Below are 23,458 nucleotides of genomic sequence, written 5' to 3'. Positions count from 1 at the left end.
GATGCTGAGGTAGTGAATATGACAGGAGAATATGAAGAGAGTACATTTACATTTTACATTTTAGTAAGAGTTAGATTCTCCGAGAGGCTGGTGAGTTTCCATAATTTATTCAGCCTTTCCTTAACTGGCTTTATCTGCTGGTGCGGCCAGCTATGGTTTGGGGAAATGGCAAAAAATGACAGGGAGAGATTAGCAACCACAGGCTTGGTCCAGCCTGCTCCATCCGTTGGTTCCCATCTGTCCATTCCATTGACACTTTCAGTATTATTCTTTGAGAAGTCATCTCTTCGTGTGTTTTGAATATCGTAGGCACCAATGAATAGATACAATAGTATGTTATTATCAGAAATAACCTAAAAGTTTGGTATCAGCCTATGTGATTATTTTTGGGAGTAATACATCAATATTCATGGAATAAGAAAAAACGCCAGCATGTGAATCTAATTTTGTTCTTGTGAAATGACTGCTCTTGAATATACATTTATGTTGAAAAATAGTCTTGACTACATTGTGTAGGATAAGAAAAAGAAATATACATAATTTACAACTATATATATTCAAATATTAAATTCAAAGGGATTATTATCGCCAGGGCTAATCATCTGTCAGTGCACAAGCAGACTGGGCTTATGTAAATATAACAAACTGTTAAGTTCTATTTTTGTTGATTTAGCATTTATATGTGCTGGGGGTAAACTAGATGTGGCTCGTATTACACCAATTCACTGGTGTTTACAACTATATATATTCAAATATTAAATTAAAAGGGATTGTGATGTCTTCTTTTAATTGTGCAAGGGTAGCAGGACTATGATTCCAAACCAAGTTGGATGTTTCACTGCTATCAGTACTGTAGACAATTTCCAAACTCTACTAGCGAGGAGCGCCGAGAGACAATGCGATATTGGCAGTATATTAGAGGTAGACTTTTCATTGCAACGCTTTCTCTGGGAAACAGGACAAGGTATTCCTGATATGTTCCACTGAGTTGAGGCTGAAAAATAGTCACTCCAGAAACTGTATTTGTTGAGCACATGCACCCCCTAAAGGCATATTATGAGAATGCAGCATTGACAAATCAATTCATTTCTTTCTCTATGTTCCCGCTCTCTGTGTTGAACTGTTGTCCGTGAATTGCATAGAAAACAAACACTTAAAACATAAGTATGTTTTATTATTTAGTGCATGCCTGAAACTCCAGTACAGCAAGGAAGGAACTGAACGTTTTAAATAAATTGTCACATGGAAACAGAGGTTTCAGTGAAAGGCCCAATGCAGTCAAAAACGTGATTTTCCTGTGTTTTATATATTATATTTCCAAACCAAGAGATTGATAGAATACTGTGAAATTGTGAAAATTATGATAATGCCCTTTTAGTGAGAGGTGTTTCCCCCTCCCCACTCAGACCACTCCCAGAGAATCCTAGCTATATTCTTGCTTGAGAAATTGCTCTTGCTAAGGAATAGTTTTTGTTTATTTTTGACAATTTTAATTGAAAACAATCACAGTAAGGTACTTAATTGTTACCCAGAAATGATTTGATATTAAGATAAAAACAGCTGCATTGGGCCTTTAACATCTTGGAGCAAACAAAATAAAAACAATACTTTACAATCTTCAATATAATTGGTCAAATGTCAATTTGGAAACAATGTATGTAGTTGGTAATAGGGTATAAAGGGTAACACACAAACCTAAAAACACGTAAACAAACTCCTATGTCCTACCACACCAGCTGTATTTTTCCCACTCACGCTTAGCTTCAGGTCCATTTAAAGCCCCTCCAGTATCAAATGCAACACCCTCTATCCAAGTAAAAAAATTAAACCAATAATAATTATAATAGTAAGAAAATAATGTCATAAAATGTTATTTTACGTATTACTTTTCAAACGTAAAAACAAATGTTACAGAGCGCAGGACAGGAGAGGTGAGAAGTGAGACAGCTCACCAAGCCTACATATTGATTGCCCAAAAACTGTTATAGCCAGGGCTAATCATCAGGTTTCTGTCAGTGCACAAGCAGACTGGTCTTATGTAAACATAAACTATTAAGTTCTATTTTTGTTGATTTAGCATTTATATGTGCTGGGGGTAAACTAGATGTGGCTCGTATTACACCACTTCACTGGCGTTTCTTCATGATGAGAGTGCCGACCAGCACTCCTGAAAACAGAATCACCCCAACTAGCAGCCATTTTATTACGCTCTCCTGGGACCGTCGGACATCTGCAGCAGCATCTCTGCCAAAGATCTCTGCAAAACGGTCCTTTCAGGGAACAGAGACAGAGGAAGATTAATACAGTGAACTATGTGTTAGCAGCCCCCATCTCTGTGCCCCAATACCCCTCTGTAGCTTCTCCCTTTAGGGTAGTCTATCATAGTATTCTCTATTTCTCAGAGTGGGTGCAGCAAAGGATGCACACACACAATGAGAATGTATTACTAAATCCCATAACAAGGTTGTATAATGTGCAGATGTAAAATATCAGCTCCAACCTACCCATCCTCCTTGGCTCTGGATCCAGGGCTGGATATGGTTGTCCAGGTAGGTGGTCATCCAGTCTGCGATGCGTGCCACCAGGGGGCTCATATCCTTCTCAACACATTCAACACACAGGGCCCCGCCAAAAGCAAATAGGCCCACCACGCGGCCCCAGTTGACCCCGTCCCTGAACACTTCGTCCATCACGCTCTCAAAGCTGTGGTAGGCTGTGGCAGGGGTGATGTGGAGTTGGGAGGCAAGGTCACTGAAGGCTCTGGTGTAGCGCAGCTCAAACTCATCCGCTGAGTCCCGTAGTGCTGCTTTCACTGCCTCCATTCCCCCCTGTGGAGATGAGGGCTTCCCTAAATTGCTTCTGCTGTTCCTGTTGTTCCCCAAAGACCCATTTGCAATGGCCTCATCTCCCTCAGTCCGTCCACTTACACCCTCCAGCCCCAATTGACAAAATGAATAATTCCTCTGGGACAGTCTATAGCTTATAAAAAACACTACCAGTTCCCTGTTACTGTAAGACATATTTTCCACCTTCTATGCACCCTCTTTATCCATTGACTCTTCACTCTATTTGGATTCCCAGGGCTCTCCTGCCATACCTCACACTGTAACTGGGATGTCTGGAATGAAGGCTTGCTGTCTGGCAGTTTCCTCTGGGCTGCAACAAGTTATCACACCCTGGAAGAAAAAAACACACTCACACACAAATTCCCAGATGCAGAACACATGAAAACACTGGATTCTATTGTTCATTGTTATTAAGAATGGAACTCTTCCCCAGCAGCATCACATTCACCTTGAAATACTGCACTGCTAAACCCAGGTCTGTTGGGTATGGTAGAAATGATTTTAGTTACTCTGACACATACTGTATGAAACGTATTACGCAATACCATTGGGGCGCCGCTTTGATGTCAGGTAGCAAGCTATCGGTCTTGGCTATCTAAAGCTATAACCATAATATTAATTTCCACCGAACAATGCACTTATTTGGCTAGATACAGCGAAACAGCTAATATAGCTACTGTTTTACACTATGGCACGTTTGACAAGAGTGTATAACAAATGGTCAAAATGTGTTTGCTTTAATGCTGCGCTACTGCAATATAAATGGATTTCAAAGCTCAAAAACAAACATATTGAGATCAAGTTAATGTCACCTAGGGTAAAAGTGACAACCAAGCAGCAATTTCTCAATACGGTATTCATAAAATAAGTAGTATGTATGCATGTATGTATACGTAACTAGCAAATTAGCATCGCCACTAGCTAGCTATACACATGACAGCTGCTTTTACACTCACTGACGCTGTACAAGCTTCCCATCTCCATAGCAATATTTTCTAACCCAATCCTTAAAAATGCCATGGTCTGTCATACTTACAATTGCAAATAAGACTGAAGTACCTTTCAAGATAGAGGTATTGATTTTTTTAAAGGTAAATTCCTTTTTGTGCATAAAAGCAAATAAAATAACGACATATTTGAAGCAGCGAGAAGGCCAATAATGCACATTGACAATTGGCCAGTTTTGTCATGTAGATCGGATATCCCGCCTTCTCACAAAATGAACCACCAATCAAAGACACAACAGAAGTTGAGATCGTGTTCAGTGTCACAGGGCAGATTTTCCGTGTGTTCAGATATTTATGTCAATGTGTTCCCCCAAAGATTTTGGAGTATCATCTCTAGTTTAAATATTTATCTAAATATATATTTTTTTATTACAATGGAGTATATTTGTATAATGGAGTTAGTCGAATGAAGGTTCTTTGAAAAAAGCTTTATTAAACCAATTTCTTTATTTAAACAAAAGTTAACATAGGTATGTATACATGTTACCCTGCTATCTCTAAAATTGAAATGACAATACATCATATGGGAGGACAATTCATATGCCTATATGAAGTGAACGTTTTTGAATTTCACTTAAAACTGACAGACAGTCTAAATGTATGCATAATGTAATGTAGGCCTACTAAATATGTACAATGTTACCACCAATATTAGTTACAGACACCATACATTTTCTTTTGCACCATTTCAGCATACCTTTATCTGGAGACAGAAGTTATAACAGTTTGTTTCTATACTTGTATAGTTCAGAATTTATGAATTAGTCATTTTTCATTACTTAAACTGAGCATCCCACTGACTTTATGAAGTCTTAATTTGTCTTGTCAGTCTCGCCTACCTTCCCAGACTTTCCTATAACCGAAGAACTGCGGAGTGTAAGGATTACCTGCACCAAACCCTCCTTATACTTCCCCTGTACCGCAGGTCTTTTAGGCTGCTCTCATTTTGATGGATCATGTTACCAAACCAAGGCACCTTATTTAGGCCTAGAGTCTGTAGTAGACTAACAGAAGGTAATGCAGGCTTTTGATCTCCCATCTTGATAAGTGCCCATCTCCTCTATTTTAGGCCCCTCAATGCTTGGAGATCTCTCTTCTGGCAGGTTTGATTTCCCTTAAGATGTGACATCCACAGATTTTGGTGTGTCAACTTGCCCATTCTCAATGGAACAGTCCTCTGGTTCTGACTCACTATCAGACGAGTCAATAGATATGGGTTCTGTGTAAGTACTTACCTTGAGGGTACAGTTAATTGTCTCGCATTGCTTGCTTTGGTCTGTGTTAAGTGCCGGCCTAGACTTAAAGGCCTTCTCCACTGAGGTGATGGGGAGCTTGGTTTTCTCTTCAAAGTCCATGTCATGCTTCAGTCCCTTGAGTGCCTGCATGTCAAAGCCAAGTAGCACTTTCAATTTCCTGGTCTCACAGTCTCCCTCACATGACCTCCGTCGATTAGCGAAGTGACTGGCAATGTCGGACTTCCAGAGCCACAGGCTTGCAGACAGCTTCTCTTCTTCCTGTGAAGTTAAATAGGGGCGACGATTGAAATAGGCTGTGAGGAAGGTTTTTCGTGCTTCATAAGTCTTGTGCTCATAGTTCCTGGGGTCCAACACTAGATCCACAGCCTCCCCTGGCTTGTCCATATTCATGGGGGAATATACAACATCATTGTTCATCTTCATCCTCTTGGAGCCAGACATGGGTTGGGTGGGTAGCTGACGCTTTAAGAACCCTGCACCAGAAGAGTTGAGTGTCAAGGCAGACTTTGGTCCCGGGCCCTTTTGGGCCCTGCCCACAGCTCGGCACTGCACAAGGTGCAGAGTGATCGTGGAGGCCACCATGTTGCTGGTGTAGACACCCAAACAGTGGATGCACTTGTACGTCATCTTCTTTTCCACAGGGTGCATCGTCTGAAGCACTTGGTGTCGTTCCCTCAGATGCTGTGACAAGGCATCAGATATAGGACCCTTGAGGATGGTGAAACACAGTGGGCATAGGGTCTTGCCAACCTCATTGCTGCCAGATACAGTGGCTTGACTTCTGGCAAGCATGTCATTCTTATTCACTGGCATCTTTGAAGGCAGACTCTTCTCTGGAGCGTGGAAGCTGTTCTGGGCATGGGAAGCCATAGACTGCTCCTGAGCAGCTACAGGTTCCTTCATGTTATAGGTTATAACAGTAAGCTGTATGATCTTGTTCTTAGCCTGCCCAATCGTGAGGTCAAAGGTAAGCGGGGAGGCGGCTGGAGGACCAACAAAGTCATCTGGATGAGCCTGCCCCATATGATCTAGCATTTTCTCCACATTATTGAAGCTGGCATGACACTGTGGGCAGGTGAGCCCATGGATCAGCATGTGGTTAAGCAATGTGTCACTGGGCAGATATCGGTTGCAAAGCAAACACTTACTGGTGAAGTTGTGGATCTTCATGATATACTTGGCAATTGCCCATACCTTCTTAGCCTTGTGTGCCTTCTCAAAATGAGCACTGTACAGGTTTTCAGGGAAGAGCTCATTGCAGACCGTGCACATTTTCCACTTCTGTGTTTGGGATGTAAGACTAGCATTAGCACCTTCTCCCAAACCACCATTGCCAGGAATGGTCAAACGCTGGCCAGCAATAGAGGACTGACTTGTCATATTCTTTAGTCCAGTAGGCCCTTGCTTTAGATGGACCCCCACCATATGGCTAACCTGTTCAGATGTCAGGGTACGACCCCCGGTCATCGCAGAGCCCTTCTGGGCCATCCCATAGCTTTGCGGTCTGGACACCACAACATTAGCATGTCCAATCATGGTTGTCACCTGAGAGCCAATGCGCTCATGATATTCAATGACATGCTGCACTAGGGCCTCATAGCTACGGGTAGAGAACTGACAGCGCTTACAGAGGATGTTGTTGCCGGTGACAGCATTGGCTCCATTTTTGACTGATGTTCCTGAGACCATGGCAACATAGGGTGAGACCACATGCTGGAAGTGCTCCCTGTAGATGTGCCTTCGCACAACATTGTACAGAGGGTCACGGTAGTTACACTTCTTGCAATAGTACATTGCCTTCTCCACCTTGTTATTTGCCCCCACAGCAGCCCCCTGGTAGCCCCCTAGACCCTGACGTGCCACACTAGATATGTGGAAGACCTTGACATGCGTTTCCATAGTCTTCTTGCTCGCAGTGAAGGTGCAGTAAGGGCAGTTGAGCAGGATGCGGTTCTCAAAGTTGTGCCTGTGGACATTTCGGAAGTGGTTCTTGTAGCCCGAGTAGTACTTGGAAGAGAAGTTGCACTCTGTGCAGCAGAAAGGTTTTGACCGGTACTCCTGTAAAACACACACACAAATAAACAGGAGAGTTTGAAAATGTGACACTGCACCTAAAAATGTTGTTTTCATTTTTCTAACTTTGTAATCACAACATTTAGAAAATTGAAATGGTTGCTCCTTCATCCAAAACTAGTTTTATTTATGATTGTGACAAACAAAGATGAAGCACTATAATCATTACAAGCCCCAGAATAAGGGGTAATTTAATGAACAATCTTGTCCATTGTCTAGTGTGAGTGATTTACCTGTGTTTTTGAGAATGACGGATCCCATGAACAAAGTTCCAGGCAGACAGTATTCTTCACATAGTTCTCATCTGGGCAAAATTCTTTGAGGTCCTATGTGAGAGAGACAAGCATTCTGATCAGAAATCACAGTACTGTATGCTGGATCGTGTCAAATTGGATTATATGCCTATTCATTTCTACAACCACAATTTTTTCGGGAGCACAAGTGACTACAAAAATATGAGTGAAACACTCACGGAAGGCACAGACACACCTATACTAAAACCTTAGTGATAGGTAAAAGCTATGAAAAATAAACATTTAAGCTCACCTCCGCTTGCTCCTTACAGTACTCCAGTCCAATGTCACTAAGTGCTGCCTTCACCTGTTTCCTTGCTCTTCGTATCCTAGTGAGGTTGTTCACAGGGAGTTGATACATCTTTCCAGACTGCAAGAAGAATAAATCAGGGAGAATTATATTACTACTCATGTCAAACCTATATGGCCTGCTCATACCCAAAGTTAGCCAAGTACCACATCTCCATGGTGATTTTATCCACAGAGTTGAGCTCAGACTAGTTTTTTTAATGAACCTCTTGACTCCGAGTCGCTATGCAGTCATTACTTTTTAAAAAATGTATTCTTAAACCCTTACATGCTGACCAGACCGCCATTGCGCGCATGTTTATTTTTTCCTCCCACACCAGACACGATCAGGACATGCAGGTTGAAATATCAAAACGAACTCTGAACCAACTATATTAACTTGGGGACAGGTCGAAAAGCATTAAACATTTATGGCAATTTAGCTAGCTTGCTTGCTGTTGCTAGTTAATTTGTCCTGGGATATAAACATTGGGTTGTTATTTGACCTGAAATGCACAAGGTCATCTACTCCAACAATTAATCCACAGAGAAAACGGTAAACCAAGTTCAGAATTCCTTCAGGCTTCTTCTGACTTTAAATGTCGGTTGGCAACCAACTTTAAGATGCATTACAACCACCAACTAGACTGGAGTGTGGACCTCAGTTCATCTTTCAATCCCCCACGTTGGTATATGCTCCTAAAAACCAATGAGGAGATGGGAGAGGCAGGACTTGCAGGGCATCGAGTATCACAAATAGAACCAAGTTCTATTATACATGCTGACCAGAACGGACGCGTCGCGAGCGTGGCAAAATAAATGTACACGTTATTCAATCATTGCACCCACACGGCTTGCGCGTCTGCGTGGCCAGGCGCTAAAATAGAACTTGGTCGCGCAAGTCCTGCCTCTCCCATCTCCTCATTGGTTTTTAGGAGCATATACCCATGTGGGTGATTGAAAGATGAACTGAGGTCCACACTCCAGTCCAGTTGGTGGTGGGAATGCATCTTAAAGTTGGTTGCCAACCGACATATAAAGTCCAAAGAATAAGAAGCCTGAACTTGGTTTACCATTTTATCTGTGGATTAATTGTTGGTGTAGAGGACCTTGTGCCTTTCAGGTAAAATAACAACCCAATGTTTATATCTCAGGACAAATTAGCTAGCAACAGCAAGCTAGCTAAATTGCCATAAATGTTTAATGCTTTTCAACCTGTCCCCAAGTTAATATAGTTGGTTCAGAGTTCGTTTTGATATTTCAACCTGCAACGATCGCGCCCGGTATGGTCAGCATGTTACCTTGTACCAGTTTATTATCTGATGTTGCCTGTCTGTTTGCTGAAACTTTTTTATAAAACGTTAATCAAATACAACAGTTTCCTTGTTGAAATTCAATTGGAACATGCGCATTGGCGCTGAATTGTCATTTTAGAGCAACAGCAATTATAATAATAATATGCCATTTAGCAGACGCTTTTATCCAAAGCGACTTAGTCATGCGTGCATACTTTTTTTTAATTGTATTTTTGGTATGGGTGGTCCCTGGGATCGAACCCACTACCATGGCGTTACAAGCGCCATGCTCTACCAATTAAGAAACAGTCGGTGGTTGTAACTATTTGATTAATGCTTAATTAAAAAGTATGGATTTCAGCAAACAAATGCACGCAGAGGACAAACATTGGTAAACGGTAAGGGTTTCAGAATGTAAATGTTTTAAGTATCGACTGCATAGCGAGTCGAATGAGTTCGAGGGTAATGTAAAAAAAAATGCTAGTCTACACTCAACTCAGTAGATTAAATCATCGTGGAGTTGAGGTACTTGGCAATAACGTTTTAAGATTATTTGCATTCGAAGATCATAGCTAAATCAAACAATTGATTGGCACAGAAGTGATGGGACTTCAGCTCTGGCACAACATTATTTTCATCTATTGGCTTCCTGTACAGTTGAAACGTCTTTATGTAGCTATGGGCCGTCACTACTTGCCACAATCATGAACTCCGCCCATTTCTACAATTTATCTTAAAGTGATTTAAAAAATGTTACCACATTGCTAACCTTATGACTAACCTTAGATTCGCTTTTTGGTCTTAATTTATGGGCCTAACGCGTTAGCAAACTTAGCTAACGTTTCTTAGATCTCCGATGGTTAGTTAAAGCCTTTGTCAACGGTTGGTTATCTAGCTAACGTTAGCTTAAATGTTTAATGTTAGTAGTCATTATGAACTGAGTGAGGTGAAGAAAATACACAAGATGCTAACTAGTTAGCTAATTTACTTGTTAGCTGGCGTCAGTTTAGTAGAAAGCGAATTGGCTAGCATGCAGTAGCTAGCCAACGTCTAGCCGAACAAACTAGCTAGTCGATGATAGCTAGTAGTTAACGTTAGTTGCCTCACTTGCCGCCGTAACTAGCTAGATAAGTAGTTATACAAAATGTTACGCCTCAACTCCAACCAATCTTACCTGGTATGTCTCCGTACCCAACCACACAAAAACTGGCAGCCCAAATGGTTTGCTGAGATATGCTAGCTAGTAACAGTAGCTCGTTGGCTAACAAATGAATCCAAACTCAATGATGCGGTTGTTGTTCGTCCTCGCCAAGCCGGTGGTGCTGCTTAGTTGGCTAGCGGAATGTCTGTGCCATCTAAAATATACGTTACATGAATTGCTAGCTAATAGCCTAAATATGTGGGATGGATTACTAGTGCATATTTTACAGCATACATGGCAAATTGGACTGTTACAATAGACTCCGACAATCATCAGTACTTCTCTTGAACGTTCCCAACTAACCCGAGCCAAGTCAATCCAAAATGGCGAGGATGAAAAGACGGAAGTGAATGTTTGGGGAGAGAAGTTTTACAATAATTTACAACAAAAAAATCTGAGATACGTACTTCCCTTAATACTGAGTATCTAATTGTCACACCAATCTTTCTTGGGTGTAAAATCAAGGAAAGTGGTCCAAGAGCATTATATATTTTTTACTTCGACTGGACCCACCCACCTAATCCACGACACGTGGGCCCATAGAAGAGTAGGCCACAGACAGAACAATGAGCTAGTTATAAAAAAATATTTGACTAGGCTACTGCACCCTGACCTTGTGATATAGTTTTGGCAGGCACTTAGTTTTGCCAATTTTTCTCAAGGCTAGCAACTGTAGCTACCATCATGAATAGGCAAATACTATTTAACTAACAATCTACAGCATGGATGCTCAACAACAAAGCCATGCACTGGGATAATTTTTATTTCAAGAGACTCCCAAGAAATTGGAAGTAGTATCTTACAGATCAATATATAGCTTACAGATACATTTGTACACATGTCCATACCACACCGTGCCCCTTTGGCACACAGCACACAATAGTTTAGCTAGTTCAGGAGATTTCAGAGGCAGGTTTTGGAGAATTTTGAAGGTACTTCAGGTCACCCCAGTGGTTCCATGACTTCCAACACAACAGTGCGAGGTCCGGTCATCACCAGCCTGGTGACCTGGCAGTGAAGAATGCTTTGCCCCTTTGTCAGGTGAAGAATGCTTTGCCCATTCACCTGACGCACATAGGTGTAACCGGTGTGAAATGGCTAGCTAGTTAGCGGTGCGCTACATATTCATATATTACTGTGTGTGACACTATGTTTGTTTGTGTTACCTTATCCCCTGCAGCAACAGCAGGGCTTACAGGATCGACTGCCTGGATGTAAACTGGGGCCATACCTCTGACCACAAAGCCCCAGCCAACTGCATCTCCCATCACCTGAGATGCAAAACACTGTTATGAGGGGACTAGAGACATTTATTTCCCCCAATAGAGACAAGACTAGAAAAAGAAGGTCATACACTCCCCTACGTATTCATTTGGACAGTGAAGCTACAACTATTAATTTGGCTCTATACTCCAGTATTTTGGATTTGAGACGCTGCAGAAGGTCCAAAAAAGAAGACGTTATTGCTCAATATTATTATTTACTTTTCGGTTAAAACATTTTTTGGCACTAATGGCCTTCATAAAAAACTAACTGCTCAAGTAGACTACATGTAAGCCTGAAAAGAAAAAAAATATGTCAAAGAAGAACAGAGGGATGATCTGATTTTGGATTACATCTCACCACTGGGGCAGAGGAGAGTGTGGCAGGGGGTAAATATCCACTAGAATGTAGCTGCAGGGAGTTCCAACTGTCACGACACATTGGGTATCATCTTCAATGGCTTATTGTGCTGCACTGCTATGAGAGGTCAGACATAAATGCATGTATGCATAATTGCATACAGTGCATTTGGAAAGTATTCAGATCCCTTGACTTTTTCCACATTTTGTTACGTTACAGCCTTATTCTCAAATGTATTTAAAACAAATACATCCTCATCAATCTACACACAATACCCCATAATGACAAAGCGAAAACAGGTTTTTATAAATTTTTGCAAATTTAAAAACTCAAAATTGAGCTCAGGTGCATCCTGTTTCCATTGATCATCCTTGAGATGTTTCTACAACTTGATTGGAGTCCACCTGTGGTAAATTCAATTGATTGGACATGATTTGGAAAGGCACACAACTGTCTATATAAGGTCTCCCAGTTGACAGTGCTTGTCAGAGCAAAAACCAAGCCATGAGGCCGGAAGGAATTCTCCGTAGAGCCCCGAGACAGGATTGTGTCGAAGCACAGATCTGGGGAAGGGTACCAAAACATTTCTGCAGGATTGAAGGTCCCCAAGAACACAGTGGCCTCTATCATTCTTAAAGGGAAGAAGTTTGGAACCACCAAGACTCTTCCTAGAGCTGGCCGCCCGGCCAAACTGAGTAATCGGGGGAGAAGGGCCTTGGTCAGGGAGGTGACCAAGAACCCGATGTTCACTCTGACAGAGCTACAGAATTCCTCTGTGGATGGGAGAACCTTCCAGAAGGACAACCATCTCTGCAGCACTCCACCAATCAGGCCTTTATGGTAGAGTGGCCAGACGGAAGCCACTCCTCAGTAAAAGGCACATGACAGCCCGCTTGGAGTTTGCCAAAAGGCACCTAAAGACTCTCAGACGATGAGAAACAAGATTCTCTGGACTGATGAAACCAAGATTGAACTCTTTCGCCTGAATGCCAAGCTTCATGTCTGGAGGAAACCTGGCACCATCCCTACGGTGAAGTATGGTGGTGGCAGCATCATGCTGTGGGGATGTTTTTCAGCGGCAGTGACTGGGAGACTAGTCAGGATCGAGGGAAAGATGAACGGAGCAAAGTACAGAGAGATCCTTGATGAAAACCTGCTCCAGAGCGCTCAGGACCTCAGACTGGGGCGAAGGTTCACCTTCCAACAGGACAACTACCATAAGCACACAGTCAAGACAACGCAGGAGTGGCTTCAGGACAAGTCTCTGAATGTCCTTGAGTGGCCCAGCCAGAGCCCGGACTTGAACCCGATCTAACATATCTGGAGAGACCTGAAAATAGCTGTGCCGTGACGCTCCCCATCCAACCTGACAGAGCTTGAGAGGATCTGCAGAGAAGAATAGGAGAAGATCCCCAAGTAAAGGTGTGCCAAACTTGTAGCTTCATACCCAAGAAGACTTGAGGCTGTAATTGCTGCCAAAGCTGATTCAAAAAAGTACTGAGTAATATTTATGTAAATGTCATATTTCCATTTTTTGTTTCTAATAAATATGCAAACATTTATAAAAAGCTGTTTTTGCTTCGTCATTATGGGGTATATTGTGTAGATTGATGGGGGGGGACTATTCAATCCATTTTAGAATAAGGCTGTAACGTAACAAAATGTGGAAAACGTGAAGGGGTCTGAATACTTTCCGAATGCACTGTATGCTGTACAGCTCATCCCTTGTTACTTAAGCAATAAGGCTCGAATGGGTGTGGTATATGGCCAATATACCACGGCTAAGGGCTGTTCTTAGGCACAACGCAAAGCAAAGTGCCTGGACACAGCCCTTAGCCGTGGTATATTGGCCATATACCACAACCCCCCGAGCTGCTTTATTGCTATTATAAACTGGTTACCATCGTAATTAGAGCAGTAAAATTAAATGTTTTGTCATATCCGTGGTATACGGTTCGAACCACCCAGTTTATAAAACAGTATAGTGCTCTTGTATTTTAGTGCTCTTGCTTTGTTTTTATGTTTGCATTTACCAGATTGAAGTCCTCTTGTTCAGGACAAAGGGGCTGTTGGCATGGTTGTCCTCCTGTGCCGGCACTGATACACCTTCCTTTTTCTCTCGCTCAGTTTCATTCAAGATCTCAGACAAAATGTATGCAGAACTGATTCAGTAATCCATTGTCAAATAAGTTGTACTTCTTTGCCACTAAGGGTATATGGGAATTGGGAAGGAGAGAGAGAGAGCGTGCAAAGAAATATATACACTACATCAATCAATGAAATGTATTTATAAAGCCCTTTTTACATCAGCAGATGTCACAAAGTGCTATACAAAAACCCCAAACAGCAAGCAATGCAGATGTAGAAGTAGCCGAGCATTCAGAGGTAGAGAGAGAGTCGAAAACAGCAGGTCCGGGACAAGGTAGCACGTCCGGTGAACAGGTCAGGGTTCCCTAGCCGCAGGCAGAACAGTTGAAACTGGAGAAGCAGCACGACCAGGTGGACTGGGGTCAGCCAGGAGTCATCAGGCCAGGTAGTCCTGAGGCATGATCTCAGGGCTCAGGTCCTCTGGGAGGGGAGGGAGAGAGAGAATTAGAGGGAGCATACTTAAATTCACACAGGACACCAGATAAGACAGGATAATTACACCAGATATAAAAGGCTGACCCTAGCCCCCTGCACATAGACTATTGCATAGACTATACATGACCAAAATTATGTGGACACCTGCTCGTCGAACATCTCATTCCAAAATTATGGGCATTAATATGGAGTTGGCACCCCCTTTGCTGCTATAACAGCCTCCACTCTTCTGGGAAGGCTTTCCACTAGATGCGGGGACTTGCTTCCATTCAGCCACGAGCATTAGTGAGGTCGGGCACTGATGTTGGGCGATTATGCCTGGCTCGCAGTCGGCGTTCCAATTCATCCCAAAGGTGTTCGATGGGGTTGAGGTCAGGGCTCTGTGCAGGCCAGTCAAGTTATTCTACAATGATCTCGACAAACCATATTTGTATGGACCTCGCTTTGTGCACGGGGGCATTGTCAGGAAAGGGCCTTCCCCAAACTGTTGCCACAAAGTCGGAAGCACAGAATCGTCTAGAATTTCATTGTATGCTGTAGCGTTAAGATTTCCCTTCACTGGAACTAAGTGGCCTAGGCCGAACCATGAAAAACAGCCCCAGACCATTATTCTGCCTCCACCAAACTTTACAGTTGGCACTATGCATGAAGCGTGATTCATCACTTCAGAGAATGCGTTTCCACTGCTCCAGAGTCCAATGGTGCCGAGCTTTACACCACTCCAGCTGACGCTTGGCATTCCGCATGGTGATCTTAGGCTTGTGTGCGGCTGCTCGGCCATGGAAACCCATTTCATGAAGCTCCCGACGAACAGTTATTGTGCTGACATTGCTTCCAGAGTCAGTTTGGAACTCGGTAGTGAGTGTTGCAACCAAGGACAGACAATTTGTATGCGCTACGCGCTTCAGCACTCGGTGGTCACGTTCTGTGAGCTTGTGTGGCCTACCACTTTGCAGCTGAGCTGTTGTTGCTCCTAGACGTTTCCACTTCACAATAACAGCACTTACAGTTGACTGGGGCAGCTCTAGCAGGGCAGACATTTGACAAACTGACTTGTTGGAAATGTGGCATGCTATGACGGTGCCACGTTGAAAGTCACTGAGCTCTTCAGTACGGGCCATTCTACTGCCAATGTTTCTCTATGGAGATTGCATGGCTGGTGCTCGATTTTATATACCTGTCAGCAACGGGTGTGGCTGACATAGCCGAATCCACTAATTTGAAGGGGTGTCCAGATACTTTTGTATATACAGTTGAAGTCAGAAGTTTACAGGTCCCATGGTGTTTATACTTGCGTACTATTGTTTGTACAGATGAACGTGGTACCTTCAGGCGTTTGGAAATTGCTCCCAAGGATGAACCAGACTTGTGGAGGTGTACAATTGTTTTTTGAGGTATTGGCTGATTTCTTTTGATTTTCCCATGATGTCAAGCAAAGAGGCACTGAGTTTGAAGGTAGGCCTTGAAATACATCCACAGGTACACCTCCAATTGACTCAAATGATGTCAATTAGCCTATCAGAAGCTTCCAAAGCCATGACATAATTTTCTGGAATTCTCCAAGCTGTTTAAAGGCACAATCAACTTAGTGTATGTAAACTTCTGACCCACTGGAATTGTTATACAGTGAAATCATCTGTCTGTAAACAATTGTTGGAAAATTACTTGTCATGCACGAAGTAGATGTCATAACCAACTTGCCAAAACTATAGTTTGTTAACAAGAAATTTGTGGAGTGTGTGTGTGTGTGTGTGTGTGTGTGTGTGTGTGTGTGTGTGTGTATGTGTGTGTATATATAAATATATATATATATATATATATATATATATATATATATATATATATATATATATATATATATATATATATATATATATATGATCTATAAATATAACATTTGGCTACCAGAACTCTCGGGAGAAATCCCATAGAAAGACAGTTATTTAGAATTAGCCTATTTCTAACTCTATGGTCCACCCTTTGTGCTTTTCTACATACATACATACATACATACATACAGTGGGGGAAAAAAGTATTTAGTCAGCCACCAATTGTGCAAGTTCTCCCACTTAAAAAGATGAGAGGCCTGTAATTTTCATCATAGGTACACGTCAACTATGCCAGACAAATTGAGAAAAAATAATCCAGAAAATCACATTGTAGGATTTTTAATGAATTTATTTGCAAATTATGGTGGAAAATAAGTATTTGGTCACCTACAAACAAGCAAGATTTCTGGCTCTCACAGATCTGTAACTTCTTCTTTAAGAGGCTCCTCTGTCCTCCACTCGTTACCTGTATTAATGGCACCTGTTTGAACTTGTTATCAGTATAAAAGACACCTGTCCACAACCTCAAACAGTCACACTCCAAACTCCACTATGGCCAAGACCAAAGAGCTGTCAAAGGACACCAGAAACAAAATTGTAGACCTGCACCAGGCTGGGAAGACTGAATCTGCAATAGGTAAGCAGCTTGGTTTGAAGAAATCAACTGTGGGAGCAATTATTAGGAAATGGAAGACATACAAGACCACTGATAATCTCCCTCGATCTGGGGCTCCACGCAAGATCTCACCCCGTGGGGTCAAATTGATCACAAGAACGGTGAGCAAAAATCCCAGAACCACACGGGGGGACCTAGTGAATGACCTGCAGAGAGCTGGGACCAAAGTAACAAAGCCTACCATCAGTAACACACTACGCCGCCAGGGACTCAAATCCTGCAGTGCCAGACGTGTCCCCCTGCTTAAGCCAGTACATGTCCAGGCCCGTCTGAAGTTTGCTAGAGTGCATTTGGATGATCCAGAAGAGGATTGGGAGAATGTCATATGGTCAGATGAAACCAAAATATAACTTTTTTGGTAAAAACTCAACTCGTCGTGTTTGGAGGACAAAGAATGCTGAGTTGCATCCAAAGAACACCATACCTACTGTGAAGCACGGGGGTGGAAACATCATGCTTTGGGGCTGTTTTTTTCTGCAAAGGGACCAGGACGACTGATCCGTGTAAAGGAAAGAATGAATGGGGCCATGTATCGTGAGATTTTGAGTGAAAACCTCCTTCCATCAGCAAGGGCATTGAAGATGAAACGTGGCTGGGTCTTTCAGCATGACAATGATCCCAAACACACCGCCCGGGCAACGAAGGAGTGGCTTCGTAAGAAGCATTTCAAGGTCCTGGAGTGGCCTAGCCAGTCTCCAGATCTCAACCCCATAGAAAATCTTTGGAGGGAGTTGAAAGTCCGTGTTGCCCAGCGACAGCCCCAAAACATCACTGTTCTAGAGGAGATCTGCATGGAGGAATGGGCCAAAATACCAGCAACAGTGTGTGAAAACCTTGTGAAGACTTACAGAAAACGTTTGACCTGTGTCATTGCCAACAAAGGGTATATAACAACGTTTTGAGAAACTTTTTTATTGACTAAATACTTATTTTCCACCATAATTTGCAAATAAATTCATTAAAAATCCTACAATGTGATTTTCTGGATTTTTTTCCCTCATTTTATCTGTCATAGTTGACGTGTACCTATGATGAAAATTACAGGCCTCATCTTTTTAAGTGGGAGAACTTGCACAATTGGTGGCTGACTAAATACTTTTTTTCCCCACTGTACATACATACATGCATGCATGCATACATACGAGAGGAACACAAAAAGCATAATACTAATTGGTTATGATAGAAGTAATTTGAGTAGGCTATCAACTGTGAGAGGCTGGGGAACCAGTATTACCTCCAATGTAATGGGCCAAAGGTAACATCTCTCACCGGGCTGAATGATGTCATTCTCCAGCAAGGCACGGCAGAGCTCCAAACCCTGGCGCCTGCTTTCTGTCTCCATTCTGTAGCAACCAGTCGATCAACTGGCAGCTAGGGAAGGAGCGCTGGTATGCAACACCCTGCGCCTCCCTTAGTTGCAGAATGGAGTCTCTGCCAGTTATTACACTGCAAAACACACCGCACACACAAAACATGTCACATCCATTTTGCACTCCAGAGACAGAATGAATGGAACAGTTACACACAAACTTGTGTACACAATTGGTAAAGTTTAATGTTTCAGGCCATAATCACCAAAACCAGCACATACTGAGAACATACTGTAATTCAGATGATGTGGCTACCCTTCTTCCTAAGCTAGGCTTGACTTATTCAAGGGCACCAGTTCCTACCAGATAGAGAACCCCAGGATAAACAAAGTAGTTTACCTACAATCGTTGTCCTCTGACCTTCACCTTGGTGTTAAATGGAAATGTGCCATCAGCCTTACGGAAACGGTACAGCAATTTTGCATCCTTGAACATAGGGCACTTGTCACAAACTAAAGAGATCAGAATGGAAGGGAGACAAAATAAACATCTCCTGAAAGTGTCTTCACATTGCCCTACTTTATAGTTCAGCATTTTGGATCTCCTGTATCAATGTTAGTATCTTGGCAAAGCTCCTTGGCTCTTGGTATCCCTGATGCAGGAGGAAGTGTATTATAGAAGTTGGATATACACTTGGTCCTGTGTCAGGGCTTTAGGCTCTTGGAAAAGCTATTACGATGCATTTTATATCCCCTTGAGATGTTAGTGTGGTTCCCCTACAGTGCCATGGTGCACAATGTCATGGTCCATAAGGTGTTGCATGAGGCAGACCGTCATTGCCCCATCAGGAGCTTCCTTGTGGCTGATCAGCCAGTCTGTGAGCTCTTGGGCCACAAAGCAGTTGGGATAAGTGCGCAGATTGTACCGTCGGTCCTTGATCAGTTTGCCATCATGCAGCCTCAACCTTGCAGTGAAGTAAAATGTACAATGAATCAGCTATAACTACTACAAGTAGGCAAGGGCACATTAAGACAAATATTCAAATTAATTAATTAATTTTCAGTAATGACATTTCTGTATGATATATTGTATCTATTATTGTTAGATTTTTATGGGAAGGTTGGCTGAAGAATATATGCGAACTATCTGAAATGAACTTGTTGGATTTCAACACAGTATGTTTCTACAGGTAGCATAACGGTAAAGAAAGCCAAGCTTCTCTCTCTCTCTCTCTCTCTCTCTCTCTCTCTTCCATACCTTAGTTGTTCTACAGCAATCATAATTTCAGCCTTGTGCAGTCTGGTCATTGCGTTTATGTTTATGCTGCTTTCCATTTTCTCCGTGTTCTTTTACTGACACTGGTCTGAAGAAACTACTCATTTCATTAGAAGCCAGTATGTTTACCAAATAAACAGTGCCCAACAGCACCCTCTGACCATGTGGGATAGATGTTGTGCATAAACACACACACATGCAGAGAGAGAGGGAGGTAAATCCTAATGGTGTTTAGAATAACTGCAACACTCACATCAATCAGGAGGACACTCTGTTTCTGATTAGGTATTCTCATCAGATTCTCACCAGAATCAGTTCTGCCATGGACAAATAAACTTAAGAGGGAGAGAAAGCCATAAGAAAGTACAATATGTGAAGTGCTGAGAAAACCACAAGCCACCCATCATCATACTTACTTACTGTGCATGCTCTGGACATTCAGCCATTACAAAAAGCCAATATACAAAAAAAATATATGGAGGAAAAAAATGACAGGGTAGATATCAGACAATGACACCACACTAGCTTCATTCACTGTTCAGTATACCCTGAGGGTCAATAATGACGTTTTACCTCTTATCACCTCAAGGGGTCAGCAAAGATCTATAAATATAACATTTGGCTACCAGAACTCTCGGGAGAAATCCCATAGAAAGACAGTTATTTAGAATTAGCCTATTTCTAACTCTATGGTCCACCCTTTGTGCTTTTCCATATAATATAACCAGAAATCAAATAATAACACATAAGTGGAATATAAATATGTATTTTTCAGTGGGCTAGTCATGGTTTAGAGAGAGTATAGGCTATTTGTTTATTATGGGTGGTGGTGGATTATTGCAAATGCACAACAGCTCTATTAGAATTCTTGAATTATGTTTTAGCATGATGGACTTCCACTTAAATATAAGGACCATTGTCCAAATATAATTGTGACTTTAAAACTGTGATATTTTTATGTTATTTATATGGAAAGTCAGATGGTCATTTAGGGCGACTACATTTTTATTGACTACAATATATCCCTGGACATATAGCCTACGCACTACATATTTAGTCCTCAGATGCTTTGCATTCCAGCATCAGTTACCTTGTGGTCTTTCACAATAAACTATTTTAATACATCAAGTGGTGAGGTAGTGTGTGAGAGAAAGAGAAACATATGCACAAATTAAATAAATTAGGCCACAGTAGCCTGTGAAACGTGTAGGCTACAATATGTCTTTGCAGGTCTATGTAAAAAAAAAAAATATTGGGCATTATTCTACATTCAACCTTTGTTGGATTGTCAAAACGCACACATCAGCTATTATGCAAATTACCCTTCTCGCGGTCTTTTTATTGGAGAGGAGCAGGGAGGTGTAGTCTATACCGTGTGACATCATGCAATGGTTCTTTATGAAGAAAGTGCGCTCGCAAGCATAAACCAGTACAGCTACACACATGCAGAGCTTTTGGCCCCGCCGTGGACTCCCAGCACCTTTCTTCGATCCGATTAAGAGGACGGTTTTCTTTCCATTTTTACGCACGCATGTTTTCACTGTATATTTAATTTGACGGACTTACTAATTGTATGAAACGTCTCATCAATAGTGAAATTGTTGCAAAAGACTGCATGAGAGAATAGAGTTTTGTGCCCCTTGGAAGTGGCCAAGACAAATAGATCCAGGAAAGAATGACCGCTGAAACGCATACAAATCTGGCTCTGCCGAAAACCCCTTTGGGTTATGTCAGTGAGTTCGACTTGATGAAGTTCGAAGTGAAGAAGGAGACAATGCAGGGGATTGATCACTCATTCATTGGGCCGTGCAGCGAGCTCCAGAGACCGGACTCAGTCTCCTCCACCCCGGTCAGCACCCCTTGCAGTTCGGTGCCATCGTCACCGAGTTTCAATCCGGGTGAGCAAAGGAACCCTGATGATCTTTACTGGACGCCCAGCAGTGGAGGTTATTCACAGCAAATGTATCCCCACACTTTTGGCCTGACACCTGAGGACGCAGTGGAGGCCCTTATCGGTACCACAGTCCACGGGCACCAACCCACTCCGAACGGTCACCAACAGGCTCTCCAAGCAGAATTCGAAGGGTACGGGGCGGCACATAACCTCAACGGCCATGTCCAGCAGTACCCTGGACTTATCCGTCAACCCGACGGTCTCTCGGGTCACCCTGATATGCAAGATATGCACTGCCAAAATCAATATCACCACAAGCAGGACCTCGACAGCTCGGCTCCGCACTCACCCGACTCCCAGCTTAGTGCGCACCACCTCCATCAGCAGAATCGCCACGACAGACGACTCAACGTGGAGAGCGCCTTCTCGGACGACCAGCTGGTCTCCATGTCAGTGAGGGAGCTCAATCGGCACTTGAGGGGTCTGACCAAGGACGACATGATGCGTCTGAAGCAGAAGCGCCGAACCCTGAAAAACCGTGGTTATGCACAATCTTGCCGCTACAAACGTGTTCAGCAGAAACACGTTCTGGAGCACGAGAAGACCAGCCTTGTCACACAGGTAGAGCAGCTGAAGCACGAGCTCAACCGACTGGCACGCGAGAGGGACGCATATAAACTCAAATGTGAGAAATTGACTGGTTCGAATGGTTACCATGAAACTGGGTCTACCAGTGACAACCCTTCCTCGCCTGAGTATTTTATGTGAGTTTATTCTTTGTACCAGCTACCAAAGTTATTTTACTGATTTTATTGATAAGCTTATTTGTTTCAACAATATTAATGATTTCATACCAGTTCTTGATGCAAATCTATCATTTAATTCACCTTTTAAAATGATTAAGAAAATAAGATTTGTAATATGAATCTATAATCAATCATGCATGCTGGACATGTATGGAACTGTCTATTTAGTAGGCCTAAACTTGTCTGTTGTCTTCGTGAAAATACTTTAAATAGTTCCTCTTACTTTTGTTAAATTGAAAACCAGTCTGGTTTATGAAATTACATTACATACAGGAATGATGATATTACTTTTGACTTCATGTACTAGGCATTCTCTCAATTTAGTTATAAATGGATTCATCCATCAAAACAATTTTGAAATAATTTTCATTTTTTGTGTTCAAATCTTCACTTGAGTGCTATTCATGTGTTCATTCTGCCTGCTGTAGGCTGTCTATTCTAACAAATATAATGAATACATGGGTGATGATGATGTATCTCCTTGTGCTAGATATCCTTTTATGTTATATTACATTTTGAGGAGCTGGTTCTGCTGGCCAGATGTGGCTAATGTTTTGTTTTCCTTTCACATACTTTTTTGTTAATTGTACAAGAAAAAGAGCTAGATTTATTTTTATTTTTATTAATGATGCATTATTGCCTGCAAATGACCATAATTGTTTTGTTACCTGTCCAGCTGTGTTGAAATATATTATCATCTGCTTTAGACTTGTAAAGATCAATAAAGCCATTCATACTTTTATTCTGCAACTTTGTGTTTCATCTGTTGAGTAATCACTTATAGATTACTCAACTGTAAAATGTAGACATGTTTCTGGCTCACTTAGCTATGTATTCATTTGGAGCTGGTCTGATTAATTCATTGATTACATGAATAGAGCATGGATGCCAGTGGCTTTAAAATTAAAATCATATGTATTTCTACAGAATAAATTATTTTTTTCCAGAGAAAAATGTTTGCTTTATGTGGCCATGTTGTTAGCAGTATGATAATAGTTTTTCTCATGTCTATAAAGGAGAAGTGAAGTGCGACTGGCAGACATAATGTAAAGGAACGCAAGACATCTTGCTTACATTTAATTAGGCTAATTGATATAGAAATATTTGATTGCTGAAAAAGAAAGACGGTCATTACAACAAGAAGGAGCTCCATAAAACGCCAAATTCAAAGCTGTGACGTGTTTTACAAAAAGGGTTATACAA

The 23,458-nt window shown here is 42.0% G+C and overlaps 3 protein-coding genes across 4 annotated transcripts; 1 reads left to right on the top strand and 2 right to left on the bottom strand.

The window, feature by feature from the left end:
- Nucleotides 1-648: 648 nt before the first annotated feature.
- LOC121575865 (bcl-2-like protein 1) lies at nt 649-4,039 on the bottom strand. 2 transcript variants are annotated; one of them, XM_041889154.1, is made up of 4 exons: nt 3,883-4,039; nt 2,505-3,176; nt 2,123-2,270; nt 649-718 (listed from the first exon to the last, which is right to left on the bottom strand). In XM_041889154.1, exons 2-3 carry the CDS (start codon nt 3,018-3,020, stop codon nt 2,127-2,129), a joined length of 660 nt encoding a protein of 219 aa, XP_041745088.1. In that variant the 5' UTR covers nt 3,021-3,176; nt 3,883-4,039; the 3' UTR covers nt 649-718; nt 2,123-2,126. The 2 variants fall into 2 exon arrangements, with proteins under 2 accessions (XP_041745088.1, XP_041745087.1); XM_041889153.1 differs by lacking the exon at nt 649-718 and having other exon boundaries at nt 1,534-2,270.
- Nucleotides 4,040-4,260: 221 nt separating this feature from the next.
- Nucleotides 4,261-10,707, bottom strand: LOC121575008 (activity-dependent neuroprotector homeobox protein-like). Its single transcript, XM_041887760.2, has 4 exons — nt 10,233-10,707; nt 7,729-7,845; nt 7,416-7,508; nt 4,261-7,167 (listed from the first exon to the last, which is right to left on the bottom strand). Exons 2-4 carry the CDS (start codon nt 7,834-7,836, stop codon nt 4,969-4,971), a joined length of 2,400 nt encoding a protein of 799 aa, XP_041743694.1. The 5' UTR covers nt 7,837-7,845; nt 10,233-10,707; the 3' UTR covers nt 4,261-4,968.
- Nucleotides 10,708-20,924: 10,217 nt separating this feature from the next.
- Nucleotides 20,925-22,997, top strand: LOC121575007 (transcription factor MafB-like). Its single transcript, XM_041887759.2, has one exon. It carries the CDS (start codon nt 21,231-21,233, stop codon nt 22,215-22,217), a length of 987 nt encoding a protein of 328 aa, XP_041743693.1. The 5' UTR covers nt 20,925-21,230; the 3' UTR covers nt 22,218-22,997.
- Nucleotides 22,998-23,458: the final 461 nt, after the last annotated feature.

Source organism: Coregonus clupeaformis, chromosome 10 (assembly GCF_020615455.1).
Source record: "Coregonus clupeaformis isolate EN_2021a chromosome 10, ASM2061545v1, whole genome shotgun sequence".
Lineage (NCBI taxonomy): Eukaryota > Metazoa > Chordata > Actinopteri > Salmoniformes > Salmonidae > Coregonus > Coregonus clupeaformis.
Note: the sequence above shows the minus strand (reverse complement) of the source record. Positions and strands in the feature narration are given on the sequence as shown.

Bases quoted from the DNA above. Each gene is read 5' to 3' on its own strand.
- LOC121575865 (XM_041889154.1), bottom strand. From the start codon at position 3,020: ATGTCTTACAGTAACAGGGAACTGGTAGTGTTTTTTATAAGCTATAGA. The intron at 2,271-2,504 runs GTAGGTTGGAGC...GTTCCCTGAAAG, and splicing joins TCCAGAGCCAAGGAGGATGG to GACCGTTTTGCAGAGATCTT.
- LOC121575007 (XM_041887759.2), top strand. From the start codon at position 21,231: ATGACCGCTGAAACGCATACAAATCTGGCTCTGCCGAAAACCCCTTTG.
- LOC121575008 (XM_041887760.2), bottom strand. From the start codon at position 7,836: ATGTATCAACTCCCTGTGAACAACCTCACTAGGATACGAAGAGCAAGG. The intron at 7,509-7,728 runs GTGAGCTTAAAT...TCTCTCACATAG, and splicing joins ACTGTAAGGAGCAAGCGGAG to GACCTCAAAGAATTTTGCCC. The intron at 7,168-7,415 runs GTAAATCACTCA...TGTGTTTTACAG, and splicing joins CGTCATTCTCAAAAACACAG to GAGTACCGGTCAAAACCTTT.